Source organism: Neophocaena asiaeorientalis, unplaced genomic scaffold (assembly GCF_003031525.2).
Source record: "Neophocaena asiaeorientalis asiaeorientalis breed wild unplaced genomic scaffold, Neophocaena_asiaeorientalis_V1.1 scaffold134, whole genome shotgun sequence".
Classification (NCBI taxonomy): Eukaryota; Metazoa; Chordata; class Mammalia; order Artiodactyla; family Phocoenidae; genus Neophocaena; species Neophocaena asiaeorientalis.
Genome location: NW_020185339.1, coordinates 23,905,948 through 23,918,478, shown reverse-complemented (window position 1 = coordinate 23,918,478; position 12,531 = coordinate 23,905,948). Strand labels below are relative to the sequence as shown.

General features: G+C 47.2%; 2 protein-coding genes across 2 annotated transcripts in view; one reads left to right on the top strand and one right to left on the bottom strand.

Annotated features, from left to right (window-relative positions):
- Window positions 1-5,204: 5,204 nt before the first annotated feature.
- Window positions 5,205-7,299, top strand: SPRYD4 (SPRY domain containing 4). Its single transcript, XM_024737001.1, has 2 exons — window positions 5,205-5,314; window positions 5,682-7,299. Exons 1-2 carry the CDS (start codon window positions 5,230-5,232, stop codon window positions 6,218-6,220), a joined length of 624 nt encoding a protein of 207 aa, XP_024592769.1. The 5' UTR covers window positions 5,205-5,229; the 3' UTR covers window positions 6,221-7,299.
- GLS2 (glutaminase 2) overlaps window positions 7,267-12,531 on the bottom strand; it is a 13,763-nt gene continuing 8,498 nt past the window's right edge. The window contains exons 8-19 of the mRNA XM_024737000.1: window positions 11,842-11,874; window positions 11,502-11,560; window positions 10,903-10,969; window positions 10,705-10,755; window positions 10,307-10,483; window positions 9,479-9,610; window positions 9,273-9,365; window positions 9,042-9,103; window positions 8,444-8,520; window positions 8,090-8,153; window positions 7,454-7,943; window positions 7,267-7,406 (exon numbers count right to left, since the gene is read on the bottom strand). Coding sequence (XP_024592768.1) covers window positions 7,787-7,943; window positions 8,090-8,153; window positions 8,444-8,520; window positions 9,042-9,103; window positions 9,273-9,365; window positions 9,479-9,610; window positions 10,307-10,483; window positions 10,705-10,755; window positions 10,903-10,969; window positions 11,502-11,560; window positions 11,842-11,874 — 972 coding nt within the window. The 3' untranslated portion in view covers window positions 7,267-7,406; window positions 7,454-7,786. The remainder of the gene's footprint in view (window positions 7,407-7,453; window positions 7,944-8,089; window positions 8,154-8,443; window positions 8,521-9,041; window positions 9,104-9,272; window positions 9,366-9,478; window positions 9,611-10,306; window positions 10,484-10,704; window positions 10,756-10,902; window positions 10,970-11,501; window positions 11,561-11,841; window positions 11,875-12,531) is intronic.

Here is a 12,531-nt window from a genome sequence, read left to right as displayed (position 1 = left end):
CCCCTTGGTTGGACTGGGATTTATTTTATTTCTTGTTTTACTATTTTTGAAAATTCTGAGGCAAAATATTTTTATATTTATTTATTTACTTTATTTTCTTGGTTGCGTTGGGTCTTAGTTGTGGCACGTGGGATCTTCATTGCAGCATGAGGGATCTTTTGTTGTGTCGCGTGGGCTTCTCTCTAGTTGTGGCATGCGGGCTCCAGGGCCCATGGGCTCTGTAGTTTGCGGCACGTGGGCTCACTCGCTGAGGCTTGCGAGCTCAGTAGTTGTGGCACGGACTTAGTTGCCCTTCGGCATGTGGGATCTTAGTTTCCCAACCAGGGATCGAACAAGTGTCCCCTGCATTGGAAGGCGGATTCTTTGCCACTGGACCACCAGAGAAGTCCCTGGACTGGAATTTAATGGCAGAGAAGAGGAAATGTCTTGGCTTCAATAGGAGAAGGATGGAGTCTATAGAAAAAGATGGTGGTTTCTCCTCTCTCCAGGAATCTGACCTCCCAGGTCACCATTTTGCCAGCCTGGTCTGGAGTCTCTGTTGGGTGTCCTGCTCCAGTTTGGAGACTGCTATTCTAGATCTAGGTGGGTGGAGTTGGGAGATGAGGAACAGTTGTTTCAGGTACTGGAGAAAGAGGCAGCCAGAGAGATGAGAGCTCTGCTCCTGTGTCAGGGAACATCCCTCATCTCCTTCCTTCAGCCAATACAGAGGAGCCTCATCCCTCAACCTGCCACCCCTAACCCCAGTCACTGCCCTTTCCAAGGCAGCCTTCGACATTTGTACTCACACATTCTCACACCTAGGCATCCACTCTCCCCAACCTTGGCGCTTCTCTCTCCTACCAAGCTTTTCTTCCTCCTTAGCCCTTCAACCCCAGCCTCACTGAGTGAGGGGCTGGAGCTTATAATGGCTTCAGTCAACCAGAGGTACTCACAGTGAAAGGAGACTCATTCTTTCACTCCCTAATCATCTCTATGAACCTGGGTTTCAGGAGCCAGAGAGGTAAAGAGGAAAGCTAATGTGTGGATCTGGAAGACAATGAAAAGAATTCCGGGGAAGGGGAGGTAAGGCCGTTCCCATCCCTCACCAGAAACAAAGTCAACCAGTGAGAAGGTACCAATGCTGAAAGAGCGCTTGGGCCACTGGAATGGGCAACGGAAAGCACCTGTGAGGAATTGCCTGGGAGTGCAGGGGATTCTTGGGGTCAGAACTCGGGATCACCCAGGACACACCCTAGTTCATCTTTGGCTTCTTTTCTGGCTAGTTTGTTCACTTTTTTGCTACCACTCTACTCTATTCTTGTATTTGGGGCTCTTTTCAAGGATTGCCAATGAAGTTTACTTCTAGATTCTCCACCTTTCTCTCTTCTGGCCTTAAGTAAACATATAAACATTTTTGAAGTTTTTTCCACTAGGAACTGCAGAAATGGATAAAAGGGATTTGTAAAGTAAGAAACTTGGGGTAGTTACAGAGTTATTTTAAGTCTTACTGGCTTGTGGTAGTAAACATCCTGGAGTCTCATCTAGCTCTACACTTGATTGAGTTAACTCTTGGTTACTAACCATCAGCCTTTCAACCTATTTATATTCCTGGAGCTAGTGATCCTAAGTTTACTCCCCTCTTCAATAAAGAAGGCCCGATTTCTGTCCCATAGAGGTGCCATAGGAAGCATAATCCACACTACTAGGGATCAAGTGAGTCTATAAAGCTTAGGGAATCTTCAGGCAGAGCTACTGGTCTTGCTTCATTTCTCCACAGTGGGTCCCATGTGATTACCCACTACCTTTCTGAAGCTACTCCCTAGCCAGCCTGTAACACCAGGACCTAAAGAATAACCCAAGTTTGAGTTCCATAAAAATATCTACTTTACTGACCATACAGGATTGTACGAAGATCAGATGAGATATGCCCAAGCAATATAAACAAGTTGGCTGCCTTAAAGTATAAATGAACTGATTCATGAATTAAACAGATATAAACATGATTTATGATTATTTAGTATTGACCACCCTCTCTAACAATTACAATGTGGTTGAACAGCAATATGGTCCTGAGGGGCTGGGTGACCATCCATCTCTGCTTTTACCATGTGGAATCTCTATCCCAGCCCCATATTTAGAGTGCCAGGTCAGCATGTAACCCAACTCCATTGTGTGGACAGTTTCAGTAGGACAAAGGCTGCAGCATAGCACAAGCTAGCAGCCCCTTTGGCTAGCTCCTGATGGCCCCCCTTCTCTCTCTTTCTCTGGTTATGCTTTGCTGACTGCTGACTCCTGGCAAAGCCCAGAACAATCACCAAGCTCTGAGTGCATCATCCCTCTCCCACTCATAGCACTTGGAAAAGACCAGGACCCCCACATGTTAGAAATGGGGTAATCCAAGAAATAAAGAGTAAATACACTAGCCTATCCTGTCCTTTCCTCCTTCACTACTTTCTTTCCTGTGGAGTCAGATACAACTCCAAGCCAGGCAGACCAATGCTCACTATGGGTCAGGTCCTGTTCCAAGCACTTTATATGTGTTATCTCAGATACTGGTATTCCCTTGGATTGCACCTTCAGTTTATTCCCTAATTACTCTAGTTTACATCCTCTCCTTGGATGACTTCATCTAAGTCATCTCCTCCCTTGAAATTTATATCCATATATCTATGGAATGGTTTACCTACTTGGGTGTCCCACTGACCACAAATTCAGCCTGTCCAAAACTGAACTAATTATTTTCCCCCAACCAAACATGCTTTTCCTTCTGTATCCCCTCATTAAGTCAGAAACCTATGTATCAATTTTCCTTCCCCCATCCTCGCACGCCCATCTAACAGTCACCAAAGTTCTATCAGTTCTACCTCTTGGATAGCTGAACCCACACCATGTCCCACCTAACTCTAGTGGCCTTGGACCCTGCTTAACAGTTTCTAGTCTCATCCCCTCCAATTCATTCTCCATGTTGCTGCCAGCCTGACGTTTGTAAAAGTATCTGTAATTTGTCACTTCCCTGTGTTCCCTTCAACAGCTCGTGAATGTCTGAAAGACATTCTTATCAGGGCATACATGACTCTTCATCATCCAGCCTCAACTTTTCTAACTGCTCTCCTCATCTCCTTAGCATGAAACTCCAGCAATACTGTGCTCCTTGTTGTTCCTCAAACACCCACTCTGCTTCATAACCCAGTGCTTTAGTCTAAGCTGTTCCCTGTAACTTGAATGCCTCTTCCTCTTTCTTCTGTCAGGTAAAATTCTATCACTTCCTAATTATTATGCATGGAAATGTTAAAGAGTTAATTACTTGCTCATTAGCAACGAGGCAGGTAAATCATCAGAATGAGGGTGAGTTTATCAGATGGATAGTCAGTCTGTTAAAGTGAAATAATGCAAGCGATGACAGGTAAGACACTATACCCTGAGCAAGGGAATAAAGTAATAGAGTTGTGTCTAAGTGACAGTGTGAGGAATGTGCAGAGTGATTGCTTCAGCTCTCAGGACCAAGTGGAACCGAGGGAGAAATCCTACAGAAACAGTCCTGGAACTCTTCTCTCATTACTACCAAAATGCAAAGTATTGACAGAGCAGGACTTTACTGAAGGAAATGTCACCTTCAGGCCTTTCCTCCCAGGCTTGAAAAGAATAGAAACCTCTCTTCTCACATACTAAGTAGGATGAAAAGGCTGGGCCAGGCTGACCCCTGGTGGAAGGAATGAGCTATTGCACGCAAGAATCAGCACAAAACTCCCTTTTTAAATTTTTAAAATTATTTTTAAAATATTTATTTATTTGGCTGCATTGGGTCTTAGCTGCGGCATGCAGGATCTTAGTTGCAGCCTAAGGAATCTTTCGTTGTGGCACGTGGGCTCTCTAGTTGTGGCACACGGGCTTAGTTGCCGCATGGCATGTGGGATCCTAGTTCCTCGACCAAGGATTACTCCCGTGTCCCCTGCATTGGAAGGCGGATTCTTAACCCCTGGACCACCAGGGAAGTCCCCAAACTGCTTCATTTATTCATTCAAAAATAGTGGACTTCCATGGTGGCGCAGTGGCTAAGACTCTACCTGCCAAAGCAGGGGACACGGGTTCGAGCCCTGGTCCGGGAAGATCCCACATGCCGCGGAGCCTGCTCGGCAACAAGAGAAGCCACTGCAAAGAGAAGCCCGCGCACCGCAACGAAGAGTAGCCCCCATTCACCACAACTAGATAATGCCCAAGCGTCCAGCAACGAAGACCCAACACAGCCCAAAATAAATTTATTAAAAAAAAAAAAAATTCACAACCTAATGATGGGGTAGGTAGCTACCTCTTTAAATGTTCCCACAGCAGCACTGGGGAGAAGGTAAGACCAGTTAGAAAGCCAGTGCAGCAGTCCAGGGGAAAAATAATGTGATAGGGATTTAATAACAAACAATCAGATATATGAAGTGAGGGAAACAGAAGTGAAGGGCTTCCAGGTTTCTGGCCTGGGCAAAGGGCTGGCTGTGGGTTGCAGTTCACCGTCTGTGTAGAAAAACGAAATTAGCTTTAGACATGTTAAATTTGAGGTGACTGGGGGACATTCAGGTAGAAATGTCCAATAAGCTTTTGGATATACAGATCTGGAACTCAGGAGAGAAATATGGAGTAGAGATTTTGAGAGTTCTCCAATAGGTGATAGTGGATTCTGCCTTCGGGGAGAAGGCATTAGATGAAATCTTGAGCAAACTCGGGTTCCTCCACCTGAGAAAACCAAATATTGTGTTAAACCTTCCATTGCCAGTCCTGAAAACACAAAACCAACACTTATTTATTAGAACAACTGCCACTTACCCAGTGATTGCTATTTGTCAAAATGTATCCTAGGTAATTCTCTCGTTTAATTTTTACTACGGTCCGACGGCTAGACATTTTCGTTTTACAAATAAGAACATTAAGGCTCACAGAAGTTAAGTGATTTGCCCAGTCACACAGAGGAGCCGGGTTCGAATAATGCAATTATTGTTTAATTCTGAAATCTATACCTTTAACCATCTTGTTACACCATCTTTCTAAACGTCCTGTTTAGTTAAAACGTGAACAGCATTCCTCTCCGCGGAAAAATTGAATAAACTGTTCCGGATGCAAACAGAACAGAATTCACTAAAATGGCGGCTCCCTGCGGGGCGCTGGCTCTTTACGTCATCACACTGCGCTGCTGCCTCTCGCGCACAAAGTGCCAGGGGAGCAGGCGGGCAGTGGGGGGCGTGCCCTGTTCATTCGTGGCGTAAGATGGCGCTGCCCTTTGGTCGTTCGCTGTGCCTGAGCCGCTGGGGAGCCAAACGATTGGGGGTTGCCGCCATAGATGCCCGCAGAGGTAGGATTATATCATTTTACTCTCTTTTACTTCCAAAATAGTTTCCGTCTGTTATTCCTGGAGCCCGCTCGGAGAAACAACTCCAGCCCCTTCGACTCATTCCCCCTCCCCCACCGCGTTGGTCTTGAGATTCCAAACCTGGGACACTCTCTGGTTTCTCTAAATTCAAGGGCTTCCTCAGTCCGAGTTTTTCGGATCCTTGGGCTGCCCATACTAAAGCGCCCCCACTGTCTTACCCGCTTGACGTTCCGACTCTTCCGTGTTTCCTCGTGATCTCTTGACTGCCTGTTTCAGATCGGAATATGTACGTCACTGGTTCTAGAGTTCTAGCGCACATCATTATCCAGTCTCTTTGCTCTGCCCGCAGGCGTCAGTTTCAAACTGGAAGAAAAGACTGCTCACAGCAGCCTGGCACTCTTCAAAGGTGACACAGGTGTCAAATACGGCATGGTGGGATTGGAGCCCACAAAATTGGCCCCGAATGTGGAGCGCTTCCGGGAGTGGGCAGTGGTGCTGGCAGACACAGCGGTTACCAGTGGCAGGCACTACTGGGAGGTGACAGTGAAGCGCTCCCAGCAATTCCGGATAGGAGTGGCAGACGTGGATATTTCCCGGGATAGCTGCATCGGTGTTGACGATCGTTCCTGGGTGTTCATCTATGCTCAGCGCAAGTGGCACACCATGTTGGCCAACGAGAAAGCCCCTATTGAGGGCATTGGGCAGCCAGAGAAGGTGGGGCTGCTGCTGGAGTATGAGGCCCAGAAGCTGAGTCTGGTGGATGTGAGCCGGGTTGCTGTGGTCCACACACTACAGACAGATTTCCGGGGTCCAGTGGTGCCTGCTTTTGCCCTTTGGGATGGAGAGCTGCTGACCCATTCGGGGCTTGAGGTGCCTGAAGGCCTCTAGTATGTCCATCACTGGAGTCCCTAATCACGCTCTTGGCCAGCCTCCTGATCCAAGTGTCTGAAACCTTTTAACTGTGCCCCAAGCAACTGCTAGCTCCCACAATTCAGTGATGGGTCCTCTGTGCAATATCTGTCAGCTTCCTCTCCCCTACCTTGTGAAAGCTAGGCATACAGCTACCCTCTCCCCTCCCCGAGACTATTGCCAATTTCCTAGGCTACCATGAATGTACTTTCTGTGACTTGCTTCCTTCAGTCTCTCAGCCTCCCTGTGCCCAGGACTTTCTCAGACTGTATTCAGTCCTAGGGTCTTACTTTTCAGCTTTGTTTGAATTTATTCATCACTGTGCTACTTCTCCTTCCCTTTGCCCACATGTAACCTGTTTGTTTTGGGGGCTCTACCGAATCTCTCCAGAGTAAATCCTTTCTACCTCTGGCTGGAGGAGTGGTGCAGTGAATGACTTTGCCCTTTCTGTACAGCACGTACAGAGTTTGGGCTCTGGCTCCCTCAGGTAGTGCTTTATTGACTGTGTCAGAATGAGAACAGAGCCCTCCTTGCCTAATACCTCAGTGTTACAGACTCTCAGCCCCAGACAGCTGCAGCTCTCCTCACCCTGAGTCCATCTGCCTTAATTTGCACACCTCTGACACTTGGTCAATCTGTTGCAATCATTGAACCAGTTACAACCATAACCAAAGGGGAAGAGACATGTGGGGATTAGTACTAGAAACTTTATTCTTGAGAAGTTCCATCTTCATTTTTGCTATAGTTGTAACTTCCAGAGGGAGGAGGGAGGCCTGAAGTCTTGCACAATCCATTTTGGGGCCTGTTCAGACCCAAGCACTTGTCCCCACTTGGAGCAGAATACACTTAACCTAAAGCAGTATTTGGGATTGAAGAAAACCTAGTGGGGTGAGTATATATGTGAAATATGTATTCTTTGGGCTCTGTATGACCCTGTGGTTCCATCTTACTCTATCTTTATGATGGTGATGCAGCTGGATGGCCCTAGGGGAGAAAGAGAAGGACTGGGTCTAGCAAAAATAATAATTTGTGTAATTAAAGTTTATTTGAGCACAAAATACTTCCTCTGTCTATAAAATTGCTGTTAGCAGTAGCAGCACTTCCTGGCCAAGGGGGGCAGATCTCTCCAGACGACTAAAGCCTGGTGCATAGCTCCTCTCTGTCTGTGGATATATACATATGCGTGGTGGCTAGAGCCCCGTACCAGAGTATCTCTCTCTCATAATGGCTTCTTCAGAGAGAGGAAGAGGGGACCTGCGTGAAGACCTGGGATGATCTGGAGTGGGCTAAGCCATTAGGCTGTCCCTTAAAGAAGCCCACAATCTTCATGGATAGCTCTACTGCAGGAGTCCACAAAGGCACTTCTCTATACTCTGTCTGCCAAGGGAATGGGGTATTTTGACTCTCACTGAAAGTACTGCCCCCCCGCCCCTCCCCCCACCACCAATGAAGCAGTGTGGCCCTCTGTAGCATGTTTGGTGGTTATATGTTAAGTGTGTGGCCAGCTCGTGCTTCTCTTATGCAGGGACTGTGCATGCCCCATGCTCACACCATGCTCTCTAAGTTCTCTTTGGACAGGGCCTCAGCTGTTGCTTCAGCCTGAGTCTCAGATGGTGTGTATGAGTCCTGGTAATCTTGGAGCAGTTTAACCACCTCCAGGTGGTTGAACTGCACAGCATCATCCAGGGGGATGTTGCCCCACCTGAGAGGAGGAACAAAGACCATGATCAGGCAAAGAAGACATCAAGAGTGCCCTGGTTATATACATAACTGTGGTGGCTGGAGGGCCGTGGTGGAGAAGCTGCTGCCCACCTCCCTTCCCCCCACTTTCAGCTTAATCCTACTCACCTGTCCTTGACAAAAGGATTCACTTTGCAAGCCTCAATAAGGAATTTAACAACTTCAGTGTGTCCTAGGAATATAGGCAGAAGGAAAATGAGAGGGTATAGATCCTGACCCTTTTGGTGTTAACATTAGTACAGACCCTTGGCAGCTGGAGTCTGAACTAAAAGGGGAGGGGGGAAAGGCCTCTTCCCATTTTCGCTCCCTGCAGCACCCAATAAGAGCCTGCAAACTGAAGCACAGCTGGACAAAACTAGTTGCTGCCCTTGTAACCTTGAGGGCACATACAATGGGGGGGTACTCTTGGTAGAAAAGAAAGGTCTTAGGATTTGCTTCCTCTCTTATTTAACCTTCAGATACCTTCAGCTGCAGCAACATGCAGGGCTGTGCGGGAGTCATAGTCTTTCTGTTCCATGTCCATGGCTGACAAGGCAAACCTGAGAGGAGTGGAAAGTAGCTGGAGTTACCCAGATCAGCCTAGAATCACTGGTATCCTTTCTGAAGTGGGGTCAGACTGGATGAGTTCCAGAAAAAGCAAAACAGAGCTTATACCAAGATCTGTAGACCGTGTACAGCCTATGTTCTCTATCCAGATGAGACTGTTACTCCTACGTCAGAGAGATGGGAGTGTGATGGTTCCAGAAACATCACTGCCTACCTGTAGTAGGTACCCAGTACATATTTGTTGATGTTGGTAATCCATTTGAGGCAGGGTCCTTACCAGCCTCCTAGGACTCTGCTTTTAACACCCAGGTTAATCATAACAGTGGCTACCATTAATTAAGTTCTTACACATGGCAGTCACTGTACTTTTTAAAAAAAACTCATTTAAATGTAGTCTCTGACCATTCAGTCTGACTCTAAGGCTGAAGCACTTAACTATATTGCTATGTTGACGGCTAATGAGATCTCTGACCAGCAGTATTTTATTGTGTTTATTTGGTCAGAGTAGAAGTACCTTCGAAGAGCTGAGACATCTCCACTATAGGCAGCAAATAACAGGTTCACCACAGTTTTGTTCTGGAAAACAAATCATACCCACCTGAGATTAACTGTGACTTTGAACCCACCCATGCCCAGCTCTACCCTGTCGCCCTCCCCCATGGATGCTTAGCCAAGGGTTTTACTGAAGTGTTACGGAATATTCTCTTCTGAAATAGTCTTACAAGCCACCTGGGGTTTTCCTTACCCGAACTTCTCCTCCTTCACGCCGTGGGTCTAATTTCCGAGCGCAGTGCCTCAGGTTGTCATAGTTGTGGAAATTGAAGAGAGATACCAACTTCTAGGATTGTAAGGCAAAAAGATTGTTTACTTCCTCCCTGCACTTAGTAGGAGCTCAAAATTGCTTTATTTTCTCCTTCAAAAATATTAAGTACTATATGCAAAGTGACTTACTTGGCAGAAGCTGACACCCCTATAGCTGTTCCCCAGCTTGTCCAGGGGAGGTGATAGACACATCATTCCCATGATATTGGGCACCACCAGGAGGATGGCTCCTGACACAGCTGACTTGGCTGGCAGGCCCACCTTGGGGACAAAGTTGGAACTGTGAATGAGCAAGAGGTGCCCCAACTCTGTGTTAACAAGTTAGTCTATCCCAAATGACTTAATGGGCAAGGCCACAGCCATCTCAACCTATTGGCTTGTTAATTAGCTTTTCTTACTCCTGTCCTCCCCTGCGCCCTCTTAAATTTATGGCTTCAGTAAGGAAATATTTACTGAGTATGTACTCTGTGCCTGATGATGTGCTAGGACTAGGACAAGGTCTCTCAGTTAACTTACATTCTGGTGGTAGGACAGAGACAATAAATAGGTAAACAAACAAATAGACAAAAATAATCACAACTTATGATAACATGTTAGAAAAAAAGGAGGGTGCTGTGATAGAGAATGATGTGGGAGGGAGAGCCCAGTGGAGAGAGGGTGGTCAGAAAAGCCTCTCTTTGGAAGGGACATCCTGTATGAGACCTGGAAGAGAATCACCAGCCATGTGAGGGGCAGCAGAGGAGTGGTTCTGAAGTTGCACTGTCATGTGTTTATGTGTTTGAGGGACTTACTGTGTTTGACAAACTCCCCTAAGGATTCTTGGCCTAATTGCCCAGCTGGAAGTTAGTGAGTGAGAGGCAGGAACAGGTGTCCACCTCTCCACCTTCAGAGACTCGGTGTCCCCTTTTCTTGGCTCTGGGCTCATGGCAAATGGATGGCAGGGCCAGAAGCACTCACATGGAAAGCAAACTGGCCCGAGAGGTCATACATGCCGCAGGAGTGCATGAGGCTGAGGGTGTTGCGCACTGCTTCAGCGCTTAGCACGCTCTCGCCTGTGATGGGGCAGATCCCGCCATTGGCCAGGGTGGCTGCCATGACACTGCCTGATTCACAGGTCACCTCCACGGAGCACAGCTGTGGAGACGAGGCAGAGGTGAGGGTCCGGTGTGGACCTGAATGCTGTGCTCTGAGGTGTAGAGCAATGTTCTTGACATCCTGATCCTTCAGTAAGTTCCCCTGGTGTTTCTGAAGGATGCCAGAACCACTGGAGATGAGTATCCCTCTTGTGGGTCAGAGCAAGGAAGGCAGTGTGTCCCGTTCCCTTGGCGCTGGGCTGAATGGCGGCATCTGCTTACCTGGAAGTAGAGATCCAGGGCAGCCATCATGTCCACCCCTTTAGGAAAGCACTGCAAGGAAGAAGAGGGGAGAGCGTTTCTCAGGCCATCAGCAGCCCCTGTCACACTGCCAGGACCTCAGCTGAAGTCCCCAGCCCCCATCGCCCTTCCACCAGCCACAGAATTCCCAGGGACTTTGTACCGGCCTCTCCCAGTTACCTTCTTTTCCTTTAGATAATAGCCGATGGCATAATTCCGATCCCCTGTTTCCTTCTCTGACTGGAATCTGAAGCAAACACCCAATTTAGTACTTGACATTTGAGGGATGGGTGTGAGGAGAAGGGGGAAAAATACCTTCCCTGAGAGAGACAGAACTAGATCACACATGTCAAACGAAATCAGCCCCTTTATTAATTCTCACACTTACACTGGAGAAAACTCCTGAACCTGAGAAAGCACTGGTTCCAGCTTTATTGTAAAGTGTGAAAAACAAAACCAAACCCAAAATGATCTAGTCATCTAGTCTAGGAAAATGAGGTTTTTGGCTTTGAGAGACTTGGCAAGAGAGGGCCCAGGTGCAAACTCTCACACTGTCCTTCTCATTAAGTACCAAATAGAAATGGAACAAATCCTTTTACAAAGCAAACAAATGTCCATGAAGGGGCTCAGAGGAAGCTGAAAGGCCAAGGTTCCCCTGGGATTTCTTCTTCCTAAGATTCTATCCTCCTCCTCCATTCCCCGCATACGTATACACACACACACACACTCAAACACACATCCACACACACATTCAGCCAATCCTGTGAACAGGGCCTTACGTGGCATTGCTGAAACCCATGTATTCATTCCCAGCCATTTTATTCAGATACTGCAAGACCTGGAAGAGAAAAAGGGGCATGGGAGGCACCCCATGCGTAAGGACCCCTAGTAAACACATAGGCTGATTAACCCTTCTGCACTCCTCAGCCCTTATCCCAGCAGTGACTTCAGGAGGCTTTCTTCCCTCATGCCAGCAGATTCCTACACCTCTGGAAATAAGGCTTCTAGTATGGGCTGGTGCACCATCAGAGTGGGGTTAGAGCCAGGCACTGGGGCAGCTGGAATGGACAACATGCCATGGAGAAAAGCAGCCAGGGGCTGAGCAGTGAGGGAACTTACAAAATCAAACTTCTCTGCTTTGTTACAGTCCATCTGCAAGGAGACAAAAAGAGATATCAGTATTCTAAGCCTAGGAGGATGACAGGGAGGGTCAGAAGGATGTAGTGGAGATAAAGTGTTAGACCGGTTTTGCTGCTGGGTGTGTGTTGCATTTCACAATTTTTTTTTTTTTAACAACTGAGACTTTTTTATATCCATGCATACCTAGTGATCTTAAAAACCAAATCATTTAGATTTTATTATCAGGTAATGAGTACAGATAAGCTCACCCCAGCTATGAGTCTCACCCATCCCTGAGTCTCACTCTCATTTCCATTCTCAATGCCAACCCTCATCCCTGACTCCCACTTTCACTTTCCTGATTCCAATCCTGTTCCCAAGCCCCACCCCTATTCCTGGTCCCCATCCTCATTCCTTACACCCCAGGCTGGAGGCTTCCTCTATCCTACCCCTGACTCCCATGGCCATGTCCAAGACTGGAGTGAGTGATGGGAATGGGAGGACGGTGTGTGTTGCATACATTATAATATTCAATTATATCAATTATATTGATAACTGAAATAAAGCTAAAGATTTTAGCTAAGAGTCAAGTCAGTAGGGCCTGTTTCGATGGGAATGGGATGAAGCAGGCCCCAGATACAGGGCTGTAGATAGAGCTATCCCGGAGCAAGGGGAGAGCCTGAGCCTGGT